Below are 22191 nucleotides of genomic sequence, written 5' to 3' on the forward strand. Positions count from 1 at the left end.
CCGGGGGGGAGCCGACGGCCGCGGGGCGGCCGGGGCCGGGTGCGCCCCCGGGGGGGGGGAAAAAAAAGGAAGGGCCCCGCACACAAAAAAAAAAAAAAAAAAAAAAAAAAAAATACAGTTGATTCTTGTTACTCGTGGCAATTATGTTGTACAAAGTCATCGCGAACCTTGAATTAGTGAATATTGAATCATGGCTCCTAAGGGACAGATAGGGGCAGGTGCCTGCCAGCCACCGGTCTTTGTCAACCCATCACTGCATAACCTTGTTCAGTATGTGTTTGTTTAAAGACACCTTATGGGTATATATTGTTGGTTCGTTAACATTGAACTTATGGCCAACAGCCCTAAAAAACTCACTCCTGAAGGACGCTTCTCCGTAGGGCACAGCCCAGCCTTCCTGCACTTAGCACACTAGACAGCTCTTTCCCACTCTGCTTGGGGCCATTTCAACAGTGAAATCACCAGCCAAAAGTACAAAAATGCTAAAAAAAACCTGCACTAAATAGACTGAAAATGATATTCCTTTACAGTCTGAGCTGAAACGCATTCAGCAACTCAAATTTCTTGCCCCCCTGCCCCTGTCCACAAGTGTTGATTTTGCGGGGAACCAATAAATTTTAAAAGCAAGTAGGCGAATCCACCCATAAGGGATCTGAAAATAATAAAGACTGTATACCTAAAAACGTCCATGTGGGCAAGGCAGCTGACATGCTTTCCAGTCATACTTTTCATTTTGGAGTCCCCTCGTGAATGGTCTTACTTCTGGACGAGGCTGATTTCACCTAAAAAGTTCAGCCAGAACACTGAAAACATTGATATGTTTGTACTTAAACCTTTATAAAAGACATAGTTTCGATTTGCTCAATATAAATTAACCCAAAATACTAATTAAAGTGGAAACGAGTATTAAGGAAAGTGTGGAATCTGTGCTGATCATCTTGTGGCTTCTTGCAGCTGGGGCAGGGTGAGTTCGCAGCGTGGAAAATGAATGAACTTTGATTCGCTTCTTGCTGAGCTGTTATGGAGGTCGGGGTACAGTCCTACCTTAAACTCGGGTCCCTGGTCTGTTCTCAGCTCCTTCTCTCTGGTTCTCCTGTGGTTTCCCTGACCTAGCTCTGATTTCAGAGACTTTTTCCTTATGACCAAGGCTTCACCCTGGAACCTGACTTTGTAAAGAGCCACACACACACACCCCTGGTTGAAGTCAAATCCTTTGCTGCTTCGGACACAGAGAAGGCGATGTGGCACAGGCCAGAGCTCTTCTCCCAGTGCCCCCAGTGTTTTAAGGGCTGCGATTTATGCTACTTCCAAAGTGACACTTAAAACATTCACTGTTGTACCAGCTACCTCATTTTAAATGAATTAACCCCATAAACATGGGCGTTGCTGTGATTAAAGAACCTGATCTTATAATCCCCTGAAAATCCACTGATCCATTTGAATCCACTGAAGGTGAGTGGATTCAAGGTCAGTGCCCCTTTTGCTGTTTTTATGACTACCTGGAGGATGATTTGTCCCTGGGACTGGATTCCTTTCCTCCCAAACAAAAACTGACCACGGGGACTTTTCTGGCTGGCTGGCTGCTTTCGTCTTTGCTTTCTGCTCCAGAAGGAGAGAAATAAAGGGAGGTGCTCCATAGCATCTTAGAAAATAGTCAGGCATCCGGCAAGTCATTTGGACAAGTGCCCAGCATCTCCTATGCCCACTCCACCCCTCACAGCATTTAGTAAAGCACCTGGAAAAATGAGGCTTCCTACTTTGGTCAGTTCAATGTGATCTGGCCCCTCTCCTTGCTCTGCTCCAGACTCAGCCCCATCCTATGGGATCAACTGAAGCCCAGGCTTGCCTGGAGTGAGGGACCATGAGTGGGCATCACTGCTATTCTAGCACATTCTGCACACGTTGATGGACTTTCAGGCCGATGCTGTAGAGCAGGCAGCAGACCCTGGAGATGCAGGTTCTGATCCGGGTGCCGCCCCTCATGGGTGGAGATGGGAGATGTGAGAAGGAGAATGGCGGGGGCAGTTCAACCCTTTGCCTGAGCCTCTCCGCCCTCTGAGTGAAGGAATCACACAGAGTGAACTCCAGAGCTGTCTCTCCCTGAGTCCTGAACAGGTGAGAGGAGAGACAGTGTACTTCTCCCCTATCGATGGCTGGTTGGAACAGGCCTGAGGGATTCCTGGACGCCTGTTCTTTCGGGGTAACAGGAAAGTGATTATGAGTACCTTGTGAGTCCCCGGCGGGCTTGCTCCCTGGGGAAATTCCCGTTCTCTGGAGCACGTACTATCAGCTTTCTTCCTCCACTCAGTCTAGGAATCGCCAGGAAAACCGTAGCGACAGCAAAGAAGAACCCTTGGCAACACCAACACCTCTGATTCTGGTCCCTTGTTGGTATTGGAGCAGTTACTCAGTCCAGCCACGAGGGGGCGCCAGCCTCCAAGTGTCCAGAACATCCCCTCTCGTACATGAATTCTCGTATTGTCCCAAAGCATTGAGGATCACGGAGTCCTGAGTGTCAGAAGGGCCCTGGGATGGGGGTGCGGGTGCGGTGGGGGCTGGGTGGGAGGGGACAGTGTAGCTAGTTACCCCCCTCCCCCCAACAACAAGCGGTTGTCCCACTGGGCCTGGGAGTGGACAGCTCGTGAGATAGCCACTCTCTTTCTGGCGGGGTGTCTGCGTGCGCCCCCAGCCCTGCCCAGTCCAAGGACACTCAGGACCGTGCTGTGCTCCTTCTGGCCAATTCACGGTTAACGGTCCACCTTCTCTGCCCCCCAGACCTGCATTGGCCTGTAAAACCCCACTGGCTGGGCAGTGGCCTCTCTGGACGTGGGCTTTTTACCTGTCAGCCTCATGCCAGGTGGCCAGCGATTAAGCAGACTGGACACTTGATCAGCACACGTTATACACAACGAATGCTGATTGCTTCACATTCTGTCCCATTTCTTTAACTGTATTCCCCATTTCCCTTCAGCCTCTCATAAATAACCGACCACATTCCTCTGTTCAACTGTTCGTTGTGACCTGATCCAGCACCGAGGGAAGCGGTAGTGCCCACCGACTGCTCCAAGCGTTCCCGCCTGCTGTCACTGTCAGACTTCTCCCCCCAGATAAAGAAGGTGTCAGAGAAATGTCTGGTCGAAACAAGTTTATTACAAATCAAAGAAATAGGCTTCTATGTGCATTCACACACGTGGCACTAACGCCCCTAAAACGTCGGGTGTGAAAGGCCACTACAGAAACCGGAATGACCCTATTAGGATGCTGTGTGGGCATCGGTAACTGATGAAGTGATGCAGAGAGCACAGGGCCGGCGTGGACCGTCTATGTAAATCACTTGATGCCTGAGGCCAGCGTGCCCATCACAGCTTCTGACTAGGTCGTCATCCACTAACAGCAGGGATGACGGCTACAGTCTGACTACTAACCACTGGGGCAACCGTGAAATGGTCAGCTAATGACGCGAGGCTGGCAGGGAAAGATGTCGGTCGCCGGCTCCCTGGAGACCCCGGGGTGGGGCGGAGGGCGGGTTCAGCCGAGGAACTTGGCGAGCCGAGCCCGGGTCAGCCGCTGCAGCGGCTCCCTCAGGAGCTTCCTCCTGTCGCTGGTGTCGCTGCGCTCCTTCAGCAGCCTGTCGTACTTGTCCTTGTTCTGCAGCATGCCCTTCCGCAGCTGGCCGAACGTCTTGAGCATCCAGGGGGTGTGGCTGGAGATGGCGGGTGCTGACCTCCTGGCAAGAAGGGAGGGGCAGTTCACAGGAGGGTGAGGGGCTGCGGCCGCCAGGAGACCCTGACGTCACCGCGGAGACCCCGGCACGGACGAGACCTGGCGGGTGCAAAAGCTCCCCACCTGGGTTTCAAAGGCACCCTCGTCCTCTGTGCTCCAGGCGGCACCATGTCGGGGGCCAACCCCAAGCCTGGGCTCCCACCAGCCTCTCCTGATCACTAAATGCTTACTTCTGATGCAAGAGGGTAAAACGTGCTCTAAAAAGGTTAATGCGCAGACTGAGAACAAAAACTCTGCCCCAAAGATTTTATAACCTTTTTTTTTTTAAAATCAAAGCTAAAATTATTTAGCAGAAAAGGAGCTGGGCTATCAAAAACCACAGAAGGGAGCTCTCTGAGTTCTGGGCACGTTGAAAGTTCGTTTCAACCTTCCTTTCTCCCTCTCTGTAACTGAGCAGGACCCAGTGGGGTCCTGGGACAATATCCCCTCCTCACCCCACCCATGTCCTCTGCTTTCCCTTTGTCTCTAAAAAAAGAAAATGTATCCAAAGAATAAATTTAATCAGAGAAATGAAAAAAGGCAGCAACAAAGGAAAATAGTCAAGCCAAACAAAATAATAATAGTTCAGCCATTAAACAAAGTCAAGGACCTTTAGTCCCTCCTCAAGGGCTACAGACAGTATTTTGCGCCATGTCCTCTGGGCTGCTTTAGAGATACTAAAACCCCCGCCACGTAAAAGAAGCTAGTCATATGTTGCCCACAATCACGCAGCCCCAGATCGGCTGGAACCAGAGGGTTGAGGATGTTGACTCTTGGTGACCTCACCACCAACCAATCAGAGGAATGTCCACGAGCTCATCACGCACCTCTTTAGCATGTTAACCCTTCCTCTTTTCCCTACAGAATCTCCAAACAAAACCTGGAAAATGGGGAATTGGTTCTTTGGGCCATGAGTCCACCTTCTCCCCAGGATTGCTGGCTTCCTGAGTAAAGCTGTCTCTCATTTTACCCAATACTTGTCTCTCAGTACTGGATTCTTGAGCAATGAGAAGCAGAACCTGAGTTGGGTAATGTCACCACACCCCACCTGCTAGTGCAAAGTTTCTCTTTCCTAAGATAAGTTGATCTCTCAACAAGCTGATATATACTGGTACTGTAGCAAGTTCTGCGACCTCTCCGTGCTTCACTTCCCTTCTCTATGGTATGAGCACCTGGCCTCATGTGAGGGCTGAAAAGATTACATGAGCTAAAAACAAAAGTTTAGAAAGATGCCAGGAGTGGAGCAAGCACTCAGGGTATGTGAGTGGAGGCAATCAGTGAGCTGGAGCTGGAACACATGCTCCGTGCCCCAGGATGAGAGCAGGCGAGGGATGGGACCGCCAGTGTCACCAATGCAGGGCGGGAGAGAAGGGACAGGCAGATGAAGGCATTCCAGGGGGATGCTGGGGCCAAGAAACCGACGTCTGATGTTGGAGAATGGACACCAGCTGAAAGGAAGGGCTGGTCTGTCTGACTGGCAAAACCACACACCCAAACAGCTTTTGAGAGTCTGGTATGAACACGGCTGCAAAAGTCATTTTCCCATTGTCCTGGAGATCATCCAAATCATCCCTAGTTTTGGTGAAGTAGGAGGTGGGTAATGTTCAGCCTGTGACCCGCGTGTAACAGAAGCAGGGGTGGCCAGGCAGAGCCACATAGGGGGAGGGGAGCAGCACGGGTCAGACAGGGAAGGAGAGTGAAAGCCTTTCCTGCCGGGGAGCTACCTGGTGAGCACAGTAACCCAGCGAGCAGGCTGGTGCAGAGTTCTTCCTGACCAAGTGGGTGTGGGGGAGCTGAGGTGGTGGGCCACACAGAGAATCACACAGAAGGGCCACGTTGGCATGAGACCATCTCTTGGTAGCTGAGAGGAAATTTCTGAGTAGCGAAAATCAGCTCCCCTGGACCTCTCCGTTGTATTTTCTTTTCATCACTGCAACTATAAGATCCATTACGAGACACGTCAGGCTTCAAGGCCTTGGTGGGTTAACCAAGATCAAACTGGGTTATTTCAGGGGCAGCACCGTTGGGAACAAAAAGAATGTGACACACATGATATGTCGACTTGCTCACTGTTGAGGGAGCGCTGATTCTTCTAAGAGTCATGACTGATATGGGCCAATGAATCTGTATTTTCTCTCTAGGTGTCCTCTGAAATCAGTACTAGATGCTTGCTGGCCAGAGTTCAGGGATCTGAAATAGCACATGTGGCTTTCACGCCACTAACTCCTTACTCTGGGCGTCCTTCACCAACTGCATCACCCAGCCCCCCGGCCCTGGACTCAGCTTGACTTACAGGGTTTCCCATGGTGCCTTGGACTCACCTTTCCAGAAATTGTTTGCAACCACAATACTCCATCTGTAGAACTCGGTTCGCATTTTGTTAAACAGCCGAGAGTCATACTCTCCCACGAATTCTTCCCCTTCTATTATATTAGTGATGTCTTTATTAAATGCATCAATTTTCTGCCAAGAAGAAAAATGTATGTATCAGCGGAGATATTACAAATACAAGCAAAGTAGTTTGGCGGTCGCATGCATGCAGAGGGTGGGCGAGCCCTTCTCTGCTGCCTCCCGGGTGGGAGGACAGGAGAGAAGAGGCTTTGGCAGCAGACAACCCCAAACTCCCCTCACTGCCCGGGGGTCTCGGGTGAGCGCGCTTGAGGAAGAGCCGATGCTATGAATGGATGGTCTGCCACTCCCTGCCCACCATCCTCCAACCTTCTGGTGCTAAGTGGCCAGAAGGAGTCCGGATCAGCTTTAGGGGAGTGAAGAGAGACGTGCACAAGGCCCACGCACGATCCCTTTGTAGTCAGTGATGTGCGACTCTCCAGCTTGGTGCCCCTGGCAACACTCACATCTGTCAGAGAGAACATCTTCCCACTTGCGTCTTCCGGGATATCTGAGCCATACTCTGTAGCTCCTCTGTTATTCTCTGGTGACTCTCCTTTATCTGATTTTCTAACAGGGGCAGAGATTTCTGAAGAAACTAGAAAACAATGGAAAGACGTAAATATGAAGAGGGAATGAGTCAAGTTTGGCGATGATGGGAAAGGAAGAGTTAGTCCAGTGCTCATAAGATGCTAATTTGTAATTAGGCCAAGTGGATAGTTTATGAGCATCCCACTCAACGTGTGGTCCTCTGACAGGCAACATCCACACCACCTGGGAGAATCCCGGGCCACATCCAGACCCCCTGAATCTGAGCCGGCATCTTAAAGAGATGCACAGGACATCCACGTGTGCTGACGTTTGTTAGCCGACATGGTTAAGCTTTGTGTCTGCAGGATTCCATTCAGAGATTGGACAGCTTTGCAAGTACTTACACAGATGTGCACGATGAGTTCAGTGGTCAGTCTTTCGGCCAGGCACGGAACCGTGGCCCTTCCTTCCTCCAGAAGATCCCTGTGAGAGAAGACAACGTACGTGCCCATCTGGGTCTAGCCAGAAAATGCAAGTCAGCTCTCTGCTGCTAGGGAAAACCAAGGCAAATCCAGTTACTTCCCACTGGATGGAATGTCCTGCATCTGGTCCCCAACAAATGTTCAGAATTGGATCGCATAGAGTCGACTGAATTTCAGTTACGTTAGGTATTTCAAAAATGGTATAGAATGATCCTTGCCAGCTGATATATTGTGTCTCATGACATCTGACTATAGAAATGGTTTTTATAAAAATATACAGTCACCTCTAGATACGTTTTCATAACATGCACATACCCTTCTATATATGTAATGCACATCAGTATCGACCTTCGTGAAAATATACTGACACAGGTTTACGGATGAACCCTGAACTGGGGGGCCCACCCTTCCCCAAGAGGAGAACTTAAACCATGGGCTGGTTGGAGGAAGGAAGCCAAGCCCTTCTCTCACTCTTTCCAAATATGTGTTTGCAGGGTGAGTTATTACATGATTTTCTATATTTTAAGGGACTTTTTAGGATGAAGGGCGGCCAGGAAGCGTGAGTCCACACACCTCTTTGCAAGAGTACACTCATACCTAAGTTTCAGTTTCCACACCTCTCAATTTTTTAAATTGTGGTAAAATATACATAACATAAAATTCACCATTTCGGTCGTTTGTAAGCCCACATTCAGTGGTATTAAGTACAATTACGTTGCTGTGCGTCCATCACCACCATCCACCTCCAGAACTATTCCATCTTCCCCAAATGAGACTCTGTCCGCATTAAACATCTCCCCCTCCCCCTCCCCCCAGGCCCTGTCTCTATGAATGTGACTCTTCTAGGGGCCTCGTACAAGTGGAATCATACAGTGTTTGTCTTTTTCTGACTGGTTTATTTCACTGAGCATAACGTCCTCAAGGTTCATCCGTGTTACAACATGTGCTAGAATTTCCTTCCTTTCTAAGGCCGAATGCTATTCCACTGTATGGGTGGACCACATTTTGTTTATCCCATTCATCTATCAGTGGACACTCAGGTTGCTTCCACGTTTTAGCTATTGTGAATAATGCTGCTGTGAACGCAGGTGTACAAGTATCTCATCTGAATTATATGTCTCTGCAGGCTTCTGGGAGCATCAAATGTGATAAAGTTTATGAAGGACATGGGTCTCCACCTGCATACACATGTGTGCACACAAGGGATCTCAGTGACTGTGTCACTTTTTTTCCCCACATCTTATAAGCTCCTTTTCATTGGCATCTTATTGCACAGCAGTCTAATGGTTGCCAGCGCTGTGATCTCTTATTCTGGTTCATTTATATAAATCCCATGATTTTCAACATTTAGATTCCAAATTTTCACAATTAAAAATAAATCTGTGGGCTTCCCTGGTGGTGCAGTGGTTGAGAGTCTGCCTGCCGATGCAGGGGACGCGGGTTCGTGCCCCGGTCCGGGAGGATCCCACATGCCGCGCAGTGGCTGGGCCCGTGAGCCATGGCCGCTGAGCCTGCGCATCTGGAGCCTGTGCTCCGCAACGGGAGAGGCCACGGCAGTGAGAGGCCCGTGTACCGCAAAAAACAAATCTGTAAAAAAAAATATTGTATAATATTGCTTATATATGGAACCTAGAAAAATGGTACAGATGAACTTATTTGCAAAGCAGAAATAGAGACACAGATGTAGAGAACAAACTTATGGATACCAAGGGGGAAGGGGGGGTTGGGATGAACTGGGAGATTGGGATTGACATATACACATTACTATGTATAAAATAGATAACGAATGAGGAGCTACTGTATAGCACAGGGAGCTCTACTCAATACTCTGTAATGACCTATATGGGAAAAGAATCTAAAACAGAGTGGATATATGTATACCTGATTCACTTTGTTGTACACCTGAAACTAACACAACATCGTAAAGCAACTATACTCTAATAAAAATTTAAACAAAAACCAAACCTGTGCTGAACATCCTTTAGCCAACATGAGTGGATACATCTCTGATTACTTTCCTGGGTGGAATTCCTGGAACTGGAACTCAACCTCGGGGATGCACCTATGCAGACCGGTTCGCATGTGACCTCAGCACACATTCCCAGCAGCAGAGGTGAAGGTCCACGCCCCTCCTTTCCCACCAACTCTACATCTTCTCATTGTTTCAAATCTAACCAATTTATCAGTCTTTTCCTTTTTAAAAAATGTCATTTTTGGCATTAGGGTTAGAAAGACTTTTCTGCTGGGATTATAAATTCTCCGTCTATATTTTCTTCTGGGACACTTATGGTGCCTTTCTTGTACTTAATTTTAAACTTCAACTGATATTTATTATATTTGGGTATCCCATGTTAAGTAAGGTCACAATTTAATTTTTTCCCAAATATTAAAAAATTATCTCAATGCCACTGATGGATGATCCAACAGACATAGCCCAGGGATTTGAATTGCCACATTTATCATAGACCAAATATATGTATCTGAGTCTTATTTCTGGGTTTTCTACTTTGTTTCTGTTTCACTTACGTTTATATTCCGGTTCCGGAACCATACTATTTCAGTTATTGCAAAAATCTCTGCCTTCTTTTGATGTTTTAAATTTATTCTTTGCAGTACTTTGTGAATTCCTCCTTTTTTCTTCCAGGCAAATTCTGTGGTCATTGTCAAGGAACAAACACACATGGACACTCTCAAAATCTGATTTCAGACAGCATCCATTTTCCCCCGTGAGGACGGAGGTCCTTAATTTTGGTTCACACTCGGAAAACACCACCCGCCTACCTGAAATGGGCGTGGTTCCCAAAGAAGTCCTGCTCCTTCTGTAGGGCCTTGGTCAGGCTCAGCTGGTGCTGGATGTCCTGCTGTCCCCGGCACTTGATGATCATGTAGCCCTTCTTCAGGTGGAAGACAAGGTTTCTCACCACGTCCACTACCTTATCTTCGGTGCTTTTGTCCACCAGATCGGGCTTCGTCAAGATTCCTGCGACCCAGAGACTTTGGTTAGAGAATGCTCACAGCTTCGCAGAGCGAAAAGTAAGGACAGCACCTGCCCCTGGGAAGGCAGGTCCCCTGGCCCCTGGTTTCCTCCCACCCTGCTTGAGGGCACACAATAGGGCTTGCGGAGCGAAGGTGTGAGGCTCAGCCCCTGTATTCTCCCCAAGCTCACATCACCCAGATCTCAGCTCTCACACCAAAGAGACAGTAGAGTGTAATGGCCCTTTTGTGTTCTTTCTGTCCAGTGGAGGAGTTCACTCTCAAACTTTCCTGTGCCTCTGAAACACCTTAAGGTAGGTCTTAAAATGCAGAATCTCAGGCCCCATCCCAGAGATTCTGATTCAGGAGGTTTGGTGGGATCGAGGGACTTGCATTTCTAAAAATTCTCCGATTATTTCTGGTGCAGGTGGGGCCTGGCTCACACTTGGAGGAACACTGGTCCAGCCAGGACCAGTTACATCACTTGCGTGGCCCATTACAAAATGGAAACGCAGAGCCCCTTGTTCAAACGTTGAGTATTGCAAGATGGCAGCATCAGAGCATCACACCAGGTGTGGACCCTTCTGGGTGTGGGGCCCTGTGGGACTGTCCAGCGAAGCCAGCCCAGGACTAACCCTGAGGTTTACCGTGTCCACTGGGAGCTGCTGCCCTGGCCCAGAGATTCCCATCCCAGGCACGACAGGCAGCAGGACAAGCAAAGAATGAGCGCCTGCAGCTAAGGATGGTGGAGCAGAAGGTGGAAGGGACTGGGTCCTGACAGCGTCACTGAACAGCGGTCCCGAGGGAAGCAGCGTGTGCCCAGAGGTTATTTTTTTTATTTTATTTTTTTCGGTACATGGGCCTCTCACTGTTGTGGCCTCTTCCGTTGCGGAGCACAGGCTCCGGATGCGCAGGCCCAGTGGCCATGGCTCACGGGCCCAGCCGCTCGGCGGCATGTGGGATCTTCCCGGACCAGGGCACGAACCCGTGTCCCCTGCCTCGGCAGGCAGACTCGCAACCACTACGCCATGAGGGAAGCCCCAGAGTTCTTGTTAGGCGTGAAAATAAATCGCCATTTGTTTCAGCCACTGTACTCAGGTTCTCTGCTATTTACAGCCAAACACATTTTTAAAAACATAAAATTTACCATTTTAGCCATTTTTAGGTGCACAGTTCAGGGGCATAAAGCACTTCCACGTTGTTGGGCAACCTTGATCCCTAACCAGCTCCAAAACCTTTTACTCCTCCCAAGCTGAGACTCTGTCACCACGGAACACCCACTCTTCTTTCCCCCTTTCCCCCCGTTTGACTTCCTGTCTCTATGAACTTGACCACTATAGATCCCTCATATAAGTGGGATCACACAGTATTTGTCCTTTTGCCCTGGCTTATGTCATTAAGCATAATGTCTTCAAGATCCATCCACATTGTAGCAGGTGTCCGAATATCCTTCCTTTTTTTTTTGTGGTACGCAGGCCTCTCACTGTTGTGGCCTTTCCCGTTGAGGAGCACAGGCTCCGAATGCACAGGCTCAGCGGCCATGGCTCACAGGCGCAGCCGCTCCGCGGCATGTGGGATCTTCCCGGACCGGGGCACGAACCTGCGTCCCCTGCATCGGCAGGCGGACTCTCAACCACTGCGCCACCAGGGAAGCCCTATCCTTCCTTTTTACGGTTGAATACTATTCCATTGTATTGATACAACACATTTTGCATATCCACTCATCTGTCTGGGACAAGTGGGTTGTTCTACTTCAAATGCACTGTCAACTGACATAACTGCTTTCTGATTTTGCCTCACCTCCTGAACCCACCATGCCTCTTATAAGCAGGTAGACAAGGATTAGAAGCCAACACACGGCCAACAAGAGTCAAATGTAGCCCATTTCATCTGGCCTCAATGTGTTCTCAAAAGGTTCTCAACTTGTATGTGTGCCAGGAAGCACCCACTGGATTCAAGGGATGCTTTTCCACTATCAAGCCACCTACTATTTTTAGATTCTTTCATCTTCTTACCTATGGTCCTGTCCTTGGAGGTCCACCTCCTGAGCCATGCACAGTGCCTCCATGGTGGTGATGTCCACATTAGCGGGGACTACCACCAAGTTGATGGTCTCCTGCTTAAGGATGTACTTCCTGATGAGAGACTTGATCTGTAAGAAAATGAGAGGGTATGAAAGATGAGACAGGTCCTGACCTTGTACTTGCTTCAGAACCTCCAGGTCCCAGAGGTATTTGTCCAAAGAAGCAACTATGGAGAAACGAGCCCACAACACAAGCCTGGTGGCACTTCCCAAGTCAGAGGAACTAAGTTCTCTGTGGCTGAAACAGGGAAAACTGTGAGGTCTTAACTCTTTAACTATCTCCTAAGACCTCAAATCTGACAGTCACAATGAAAAACAAGATGCCAAAAGAATTGCTTGACTATTCCCTAAATCTTTAATCCACAGAGTGAGATTCACTGATATAGAAATATCATTAGACTTGCTTCTAATGCTCTCTTATGCTTCCCACATAAAACCCCTTCCTAATACGTGCTGGTTTAGATATGGCACAAAATGTAACTATGACCAAAATGAGTCGCCACATAAAACACAAATAAAATGCATTTCCAACTTTGCCTGTTTGCCTTTTTCCACAGAAGCTTCCACCCAACTTGGTGGAGTAGATTTCGACCATCACACTCTCCAAATTCCCCACCTCCTAATACCCACTCTTCAAGCTCAGTCCTGGACTCACTGATGCTCTAATGCAGCCCCACCCCCACAAGGCCCGGGCCAGGATGGAACCTGACGTTTAACCTGATATTCAGTGTTGGCTGGCTGATTGCCCACAGCGATCCTGGTGATGCTGGGAAGGTCTATCAGGGTCAGATCCGGGACATGAGGGGAGGTAACTTCCAGATTAATCAACTCATGACTGATTCCCATGCCTTCCCCAGCAATGGCAACCTGGGCTAGAGAAGAGGAAGGAGAAAAACAGAATAGAGCTTGGGATGGAATATCACATTACAGCGAATCCTCTGAAAGCAACTTCCCCCCACTGTGATTCATGGATGAGGCATGCAGTGAGTCCCCTACATACGAACGAGTTCCATTCGGAGAGCGCATTCGTAAGTCCAAGCGTTAAGTTTCTCTTTTCAGATGTCTCACGTCGATGATGTAATCTCTGTGGTCTGCATTTACCGAGCCCTGCCATAAATTAGCCTAAACCAGGGTTATGCAAGGACATGCACCCCACTCTTGGAGAAAAAGGACCCCCATTTCTGAGTAGGGTTCAGTGATGCCCCAGTCAGCATTTTGGAATGCCTTTTTACCAGGTTAATAGGTGAAGGGGTTCCCTGGTCCCATACCCGTATACCTCTTCCATCAGATCTGTGGGATGGGGAAGCCCTTGAATAAGGGACCAATACTCCATATTTGGAGACAAGCTTCAAAATTCACACTATGCTCAGGTACGTACTTACATACTAAACAATAAACTACTGAGGTCAGATTCTGTCCAAAGCACTGGTCTTAATGAGCGTAAAAGAAGAGAAAATACAAGAAAGCTGGGGGCCAGATGTAGGGAAGGGAGGGTTCCCGGGGGACCAGGACAGGCCCAGAAAGGGGAGAGTGGGAATGGTGACAGGCAGACCCCACCCACTTCACCTGGTTGACCAGATAGCCAAATAGGCAATGACAAACAAACATGGGACACTTACCGTCACTGATTTCCTTTTCCACCTGCGAAGCATTTGAAATCTCAGTCTCCTTGTCCCGGAAACTGACTTTGCCTCTTTCCACTCGTCTTCATTCACACGGGTTTTCAGTTTCAGCACCAGAGGACATCTTGTAACAATACCTAGGAGGTCATTATCCATCAGTTCTATACTCTGCTCCTAACAGGTCCTATGTGGCGGTCTTAGACCAGTGGTTCTCAAATTTCTATATAATCATCTGGGGAGACTGTTAAAACTGTAGACTTTCTGGTCTCACCCTCTGACACTCCGACACATTCTATCTGGGGTGACTCACGAATGTGCATCCTGACTGTATGTCTCAGGGGGTGTTTGGCTTGAAAGCCACTTCTTTAGACCCCCTTCTTCACTCCAGTGTTTTCCATCAGCCCAGGTGGCAAACTACAGTGGGGAGCCCCAAACTTCTGCAAATGTCCTCCATCGTCCCCCAGTGCACACACCCCACTCCTATCAGGAAGGGGGACTGCCCCCGCCAGGCCACCTCACCACAGTCCCCTTACTGTAAACTTCTTCCAAATCCCACCCGCCTTCACATCTGACTCGTATTTCAAGACCCAGCTCAGGTGTGCCTTCTTCCCTGGAGCCCTCACTGATCCTTGGCCTGGGAGCTCAAAAAGCACCACTTAGCAGAGCACCAATCTTCACCTCCCAGATGGAGGGTCACCTCTTGGGAAGGGGCTCAGGAAGGACACCCACGTGCACAGTGTTTAGGGCTGAGGACCCACATGCCTTTACTCAGACCTTCCGTAAGTGTAGGTTATGGACCATCCACACTAAACATGTGATGAGAGGATGTTATGAATTGGGTCTCCTCCCCCCGCCACCCTGTCAGACTCATATGTTGAAGCCCCTAATGCCCAATGTGACTATACTTGGAGATTGGGTATATCTTTAAAGAGGTAATTAACATTAAATGAGGTCATAAGAGTGGGGCCCTAAACAACATGTCTGGCATCCTTCTAAAAAGAGGAAGAGATCCTAGACATGGGTGCACATAGAGAAAAGGCCACGTGAGGACACAAGGAGAAGAGGGTCATGTGTAAGGTGAGGACACAGGCCTCAGGAGAAACCAACCCTGCTGACACCTTGATCTCGGGCTTCCAGGCTCCAGAACTGCGAGAAGTAAATTTCTATTGTTTAAGACCCTAGTCTGAGGTCCTCTGTTACTGCAGCCTGAGCTGATTAACATACAGGGCAAGTGCTTATGCAGCTGTCCAGGGCCTGTGGGAGCTGCCCTCCTGGGGGCCTTCCCAGAGACCTCCCCTTAAACCACTGGTCCCCGGGATGCCTTGTGGCTTGCAGGAGGCTGGCCCAGCAGAGCTTATCGCTGCCTCTGGGAAGGGCGAACCCCGACAGAGCCTCCAGCACGGAGCTCTTGCCCGAGCTCTGGTCCCCAGTGACAGCGATGAAGAGCAGGGCCAGGCCCTGCTCCACACCCAGGGCCCGCAGGGAGTCAATGAGGTCACTGCAAGGCCGCACCTTCTCCTCGTACTGGTTATACAGGTTGTTCTCAGACCCCTGGAAGAGGTAGAGTGGGAGACCTCTATCACAGCCTGCAGGTCACATGCCATCAAAGATGGACAATGTCTATCGACCTAACATATACAGGTGATTGGAGTTCTCAAAAGAGAGTGGGGGCAAAACAGAAATAAATACTTGAAGAAATAATAGCTAAATTTTTCCCAAGCTTGGTGAAAACTATTAGCCCAAAGATCCAAAAAGCTCAATGAATCCTGAGGAAAGGAAACATAAAGTAAACTACATCAAGGCACGTTATAGTCAAATTGCTCAAAACCAGTGATAATGACAAAATGTCTAAAGCAGCCGGAAAATAACATAAGTACAGAAGAACGAAGACGAGATTTACAGCACATTTCTCACTAGAAGCTATACAAGTGAGTAGACAGTGGAGCAACCTTTTTAAAGTGCTGAGAAAAACCATCAATCCAGAATTCTCTACCCAGCAAAAATATCCTTTAAAATAATGAAAGTGAATAAGGACTTTTTCGGATGTACAAAAGTGAATGAATTCATCACCAGCAGACCTGCACTACAGGAAATGTTTAGGATGTCCTTCAAGCCAAAGGAAGATTATATTGGATGGACTTCTTAATCTACACCAAGGAATTTACACCAGAAATGGTGACCACTATGCTTTTTTATTACTTAATTATCTTTAAAAGACATTTGACTATTTGAACAGAATAACAATGTATTGTGGGGTTTAAAATATTGATAAAATTAAAAATCATGATAAAATAGCATGAAGGCTGGGAGGGGAGAAATGGACACATACTATTGTAAGGTTCTTATACATGAAGTAGTATATTAGCACTTGAAGGTAAACTTGATAAGTTAAGGACATATAATATATTCCCTAAAACAGTTTCATTTAATAAGCCAACAGAGGAGATAAAACAGAATCATAAAAAAACTTGATTAATTCAAAAGAAGGCAGGAAAAGAGGAACGAGGAGATGAAAAACAAGGCAAATAGAAAACAAATAGCAAAATGATCTTTCCAAGCCCAATTACATTAACAATCACAGAAAATCTAAATAGTCTAAATACTCCTAAAATAGTCAAATGACTTTGAAAAAGAACAGAGTTGGAGGGCTAACATTCCCTGATTTCCATAAATACTATAAAGCTGTAGTAACCAAAACAATGTGATACTGATGCAAAAACGGAGAAAGAGAACGGAACAGAATACATAGTCTAGAAATAAACCAATACATTTGTGAACAACTGTTTTTTGACCCAAGTACAAGGGGAATGCAGTGGAAAAAAGGTAGCCTTTTCCTTCAACAAATGGTACTGGGATAACTAAACATCTATATGCAAAAAAATGACCTTGAATCTATGTTTAACACCATGTACAAAAATTAACTCACAGTGGAACACAGACCCAAATGCAAGCTCTAAAACTATAGAACTTCTAGAAGAAAACACAGGAGAAAATCTCTGTGACTATGGATTAGGCAAGGATTTCTTAGATATGGCCCCAAGAGTACAATCCATAAAAGAACCAACACATAAATTGGACTTCATCAAAATTTAAAACATCTAATCTTTAAAAGAGACTGTTAAAAGAATGGAAAGGCAAGGCACAATGTTTGCAAAGCTTATATCTGACAAAGGACTTGTACCCAGAATATATATATAAAGAACGCTCAAACCTCAACAACAAGAAAACGAACAACCCCAGTGGCGAAGAAAATAAGAAAAAATCATTTTACCTTTTGCCTTTTTCTAATTCCTATTTTTGTGTATGCTTTAGAATATAATTAAATTTTACTGGAATAGTTGTTTTATAGCATCGTGAGAAGGTGTTCATAGTTTGGACCAGATGAGCCTTTGTGGTTGGGTTGTCCTGTGCATTGTAGGAGGTGTAGCAGCATCCCTGGTCTCTATTCACTAGTCACTTTGAGTTGTGACAACCAAAATGTCTTCAGACATTGCCAGGTGTTCCAAAGAGTAAAACTGTCCCCAGATGAGAACCACTGCTTTACAGAATGCCTGACCGCAACATTTCATACGTGGGAAATGTTGACAAAATTCAGCAGAGAAGGGGGTACACACACTGACAGGGATGCCCTTGGCCAAACTTTAACGAGGTTCCTTTGAGCCCCCTTCTCCTCTAGGCCTCTTCTTCACCTACTGAGTCCAGACTTATCAAAGAATCGTGCTAAGCCAGTTCATCCAGAATCTCCTCAGCTTTGACAGCCAGTCAGTTCCTTCCTCACCTCCCTTGATCCTAACCTAGTTCCTCTAGGTAATTCTTCCTCCTGTCCTCCACCCTGCCTGCTGGCTATAAATCCCCACTTGTCCTTGTATCCACATTGAGCGCAATCTCTCTCCCCTATTGCAACAGTCTTGAATAAAATCTTCCTTGCCATTTGTAAACAAGTGTCCTGAGCAATTTTTCTCTATAACAACACTTCAGAAAGGTTCAGAGCACGATTCCCCACAGAAAGACTCATGGTGGCTGTGCACACACCTGGCTGTACCTTTACACTCGTCAGTGACCTCAGTCTTAGCCCTCCTTATGGGTTCTTTTTGTTTTTGTTTCTTTATACCACCCATTCATGAGAGTTTATAAAACATGAATACTAATTAGTCAAAATGCATGTACCAACCACCTGGGTTAAGAAAACACATATTCCCTGTACTTAAGACACTCAATCTACCCCTCCCCAGGCACCTTCCTCCTAAAACCACTTCAGCCCCAGAAGGTTCTTCTGTTCTCAGGTTGGTGATAACAATGTCCTTACCTCTTCATTACAGTCTTACCGCCCGTGCATCTTTCCCTGAACAATACGTGGCTTATGGTTGCCTGTTGTGGATCTTTATATAAATGGGATCATATAGTATATTTCTTCTGTGACTTGATTCTAGGGTTCACCATTGTTTATTTATTTTTAGTTTTGTTTTTTTTGGCCACGCCATTCAGCTTGCAGGATCTCAGTTCCACAACCAGGGTTGAACCCGGGCCACGGCAGTGTAAGTGCCAAGCCCTAACCACTGGACCACCAGGGGACTCCCGCACCTTTGTTTTCTAGACTCAGCCATCTTGATACCTGGAACTCTAGCTCATTCCTTTTCACTGCTGTATGGAATCCTACTGCATGAGCACACCACAATCTATGTATGCATTCCACTACTCATGGGCACTTGTGTTGTTTCTGGTTTTGCTTAGAAAGAATGCTATATGAACGTGGAAAAATGCTTCTCAAACTTCAGCACAAAGAAGAATCACTTGGAGGGTCTGTTAAAACACAGATGGTAGGCTCTGTCCCTGAAATTTCTAGTTCACTAGGTCTGGGGGAAGGATATGTGAGTGTGATCACTTCCACGTCAAACTTCCCCGGGGATGTTGATGCTGCTTCTCTGGGGACCACACTCTAAGAACCAAGGTCTACACCTAGAAGTGGAATTGCTGGGTCATAAGACAAAAGGCAAAGCTACATCCAAACACATGGGTCTGAGCACTGGGAGTCCCTCCTGCCCTCTACCCTGCCAGTTACAGCCAGGAGAGAGATGACAGTTATATTAGGGTGGTGGAAAGATGGGTGGACCTTCTTATTTTTCTATGTCCTCCAATGTAGTTTGTAGTATTGTTTAAAACGTTGTTAAACATTGATTATGAAAATGGAGCCAACTGGAAAGATGCTGAAGATCCATTGTGTTAAAACATTTGACAGCAATAAACAGAGCTCTTCCTAAGTGCCCAGCCTCTACCTCTTCTCAACAGCCACACAAGGTAAATACTATTATTATTCCGACTTTACAGATGGAAAATCGGGCTTCTAAAGGGAAGAATAACCACCCAAGATCACACAGCTGCCAGTGTCAGCACCGGAATCAAATTCAGGTTGAGTTGATTCCAGAAGCCAAGTCTGGTTCCCACCAGAAATATGTCTCGATTCTAGGAGAAAAGACACCACATGGCTTCACCGTGAGGTGGTGTCACAGTGACACCTCAGAGGTTTGAACTCGAGACTGAACCATGATGTGTGCATGTGATAACACAGGGCTCCTCGGGCCCAGTGCCTGGGGCCAATTCCTACACTAGCCCATCAGCATCTTGCCTGGTTTTCCAGACCAAAATTGCACCCCAACCAGCATCAGCTAAGGCAAAACACTGTCTGCATTTGGCTGCAAGAAGGACCCAAACAGAATGAGTAGAGTCCTTGTATCCACGTCCTGCCCTCAGAGAGATGTGGAAGCGGGCACCTCCGGGCAGCAATGGCATCACTGCATCAGTGGGCAGCCCGCAAGTGGACACAGCTCATTTCCACACGGAGAGTGGTTTTCAGGCATCAACTTACCGTTTCCTCATTTTTCCCCACCAGGTCATCATTTCCATTTAGTAACAGATGACTGGATGCAGAAGGTGAATCGGGTTCTTTCATTTTCAAGTCAGAATGAACCATCTTCTTCCTTTATCAGGTCAGCTTAAAACCAAGTAGGTCAGGATTAACACAATTCAGAAGCTGGGTACATTCAATCATGGAACTAAACCCATCATGAGACACACTGGGACACAGTGGGAGCTCAGAAAGAAATGACAGGACAACTCCAAGGAACCAAGTGTCAAATGAGGACAGATGCTCCAAACCAGCTCAGTGGTCTTCAAGGATATGCTTCCGGATCTCCAAAGATTTTTTTTAAACTCTGTATTTCCCATCATGATTGTAGGTTGAACATCAAAAATTTTTTTCACCATAAATTTAAATAGTGGCAAAGGATGAAATTTCTGATGTATCTTTAAGTTTACATGTAAAAGTAAAATTATTATAAAATTCTTTCCAGTGTAGATGAGGGATTCTAAATATTATGATAATTTAACACCAAACCTGTGTTTTATAAAATATGAACTCCAGGGCTTCCCGGGTGGCGCAGTGGTTGAGAATCTGCCTGCCAATGCAGCGGACACGGGTTCGAGCCCTGGTCTGGGAAGATCCCACATGCCGCGGAGCAACTGGGCCCATGAGCCACAACTACTGAGCCTGCGCGTCTGGAGCCTGTGCTCCGCAATAGGAGAGGCCACGACAGTGAGAGGCCCGCGCACCGCGATGAAGAGTGGCCCCTGCTCGCTGCAACCAGAGAAAGCCCTCGCACAGAAACGAAGACCCAACGCAGCAAAAAAAAAAAAAAAAAAAAAAAAAAAATTAACTCCAAGTCTTTTACTCTGTTCCTTTTGATTCCCGACTTCAGATTTTTGTTCCATTTCCCCCACCTAAGTGGATCTTAAAGTCATTCATTTTATTTTTGAAAGCAATTGGCCACCTTATCATACTTGTCTGCACCCAGAAAATATGCATATATTTGAAATTCATTAAATTTTTTTTCTGGGACCATAAGTCTCTAAATATTAAAATGTACACATCTAATAATCTTAGATAAAAGTAAATGAAAATATTTCTCCTATGACTTGAAATAAATGTTATAAAAAATATAAAGCACTTACTTACCTCCAATATACCTTCCTTTTACTTGACAATGTAACGTTGACCCGTCGGCAGAAATTCAGAGCTGCTCTCCGACACCTCCTAGAAATCAGGCAAAACATACAAATTAGACCAAAACCCGGGCGAATAAACGATAGCACTCACCAAGTTTCTTCCCCATTGCTGAGAATGGTGCAGATGAAGGGGGGGATGAGCTTTGAAAGAGACTCACAGTTCCCTAAGTCCTTTTTGTAAACCTTAAATATTTAAACTCTAAGGTAGATGGATAAGGCACAGAGCCTTGCTGTCAATGTACTGCCTGAATCAACACTTTTTTTTTTTGTGATGTTCTTGCTTCTTCTCAAGGGACCCTACCCCAAGGCCTATATGATTTTGGGTCCATACTGGTGCAGTTGAAAGGGCAAGGTTGCTAAAAAAAAAAGTGTATTGGGGGGAGAGGGATGCATTCTGTTCATTGTATAGTGAGAGAAAAGCAATTTTGAAAGGTGACCAATTTTAAGGAGTACTTATGGAATCTGGCAATCTGGAAATTTATTCCCTAACCACCACCCACCCCCATGCCTTTGGAAAGACTTCGTGTGCCCAGGGGGTCCCGGGCTGGAGCTGGGGCCCCATGTTAGGGACTACAGCTTCGGTTGACCTTACTGCACCCAGCCAGGCGGCATCATTAGTCCCCAGGGCTAGCACCCCGTGACCGTGGGTTCTTTGTGAACAAATTCCCTTCCTCTGTTTGTTTCATCCAGTGACATTCCCTGAGCGCTTCCCTGGTGGCGCAGTGGTTGAGAGTCCGCCTGCCGATGCAGGGGACGCGGGTTCGTGCCCCGGTCCGGGAGGATCCCACATGCCGCGGAGCGGCTGGGCCCGTGAGCCATGGCCGCTGAGCCTGTGCGCCCAGAGCCTGAGCTCCGCCACGGGAGAGGCCACAGCAGTGAGAGGCCCGCGTACCGCAAAAAAAAAAAAAAAAAAAAAAGACATTCCCTGAAAGCAAAATCTTGTGACTTTTGTCTGTACATCTTAATTATTTGTAGCTATCTTGGATCATCTTTGAAAATCAGTTTGGATCTCAGGAGCAAAGCCATCTCAGTAATAAAAACCAGTTTTACTTATTCATTACATTCAGCATCCGGCTGCACTTGTCAAACTGAGCTGAACGCATTCACCCACTCTGGCCATGCTAGAGTCAAGCAGTGTGACCCTTAGCCCTCAGCCCCAACCTGCTCATGAAACGTCTAACCCCTACCCTGTGTCTGCAGACAAGATGGCAGGGAGCTTCGAGGTGGGCACAGCACTGGGAATCTCCCTCCTTTCCAGCTCCCAGCTCCCCAGTCCTGCACACCCACACTG

The 22191-nt window shown here is 47.1% G+C and overlaps 1 protein-coding gene across 1 annotated transcript; it reads right to left on the reverse strand.

Annotated features, from left to right (window-relative positions):
- Nucleotides 1–3136: 3136 nt before the first annotated feature.
- Nucleotides 3137–20300, reverse strand: MX1 (MX dynamin like GTPase 1). The gene is given in 13 exon segments (XM_029215498.1): nt 3137–3719; nt 6080–6225; nt 6618–6673; nt 6676–6739; nt 7086–7164; nt 9945–10143; nt 12152–12171; nt 12173–12288; nt 12937–13091; nt 13839–13914; nt 13917–13979; nt 15201–15392; nt 19705–20300. Coding segments are annotated over 13 exon segments (1539 nt in total). The 5' UTR covers nt 19810–20300; the 3' UTR covers nt 3137–3451.
- Between the last annotated feature and the right edge of the window lie 1891 nt (nt 20301–22191).

This window comes from Monodon monoceros, unplaced genomic scaffold (assembly GCF_005190385.1).
Source record: "Monodon monoceros isolate NGI ecotype Baffin Bay Population unplaced genomic scaffold, NGI_Narwhal_1 Super_Scaffold_11, whole genome shotgun sequence".
In the NCBI taxonomy this organism is placed as follows: domain Eukaryota; kingdom Metazoa; phylum Chordata; class Mammalia; order Artiodactyla; family Monodontidae; genus Monodon; species Monodon monoceros.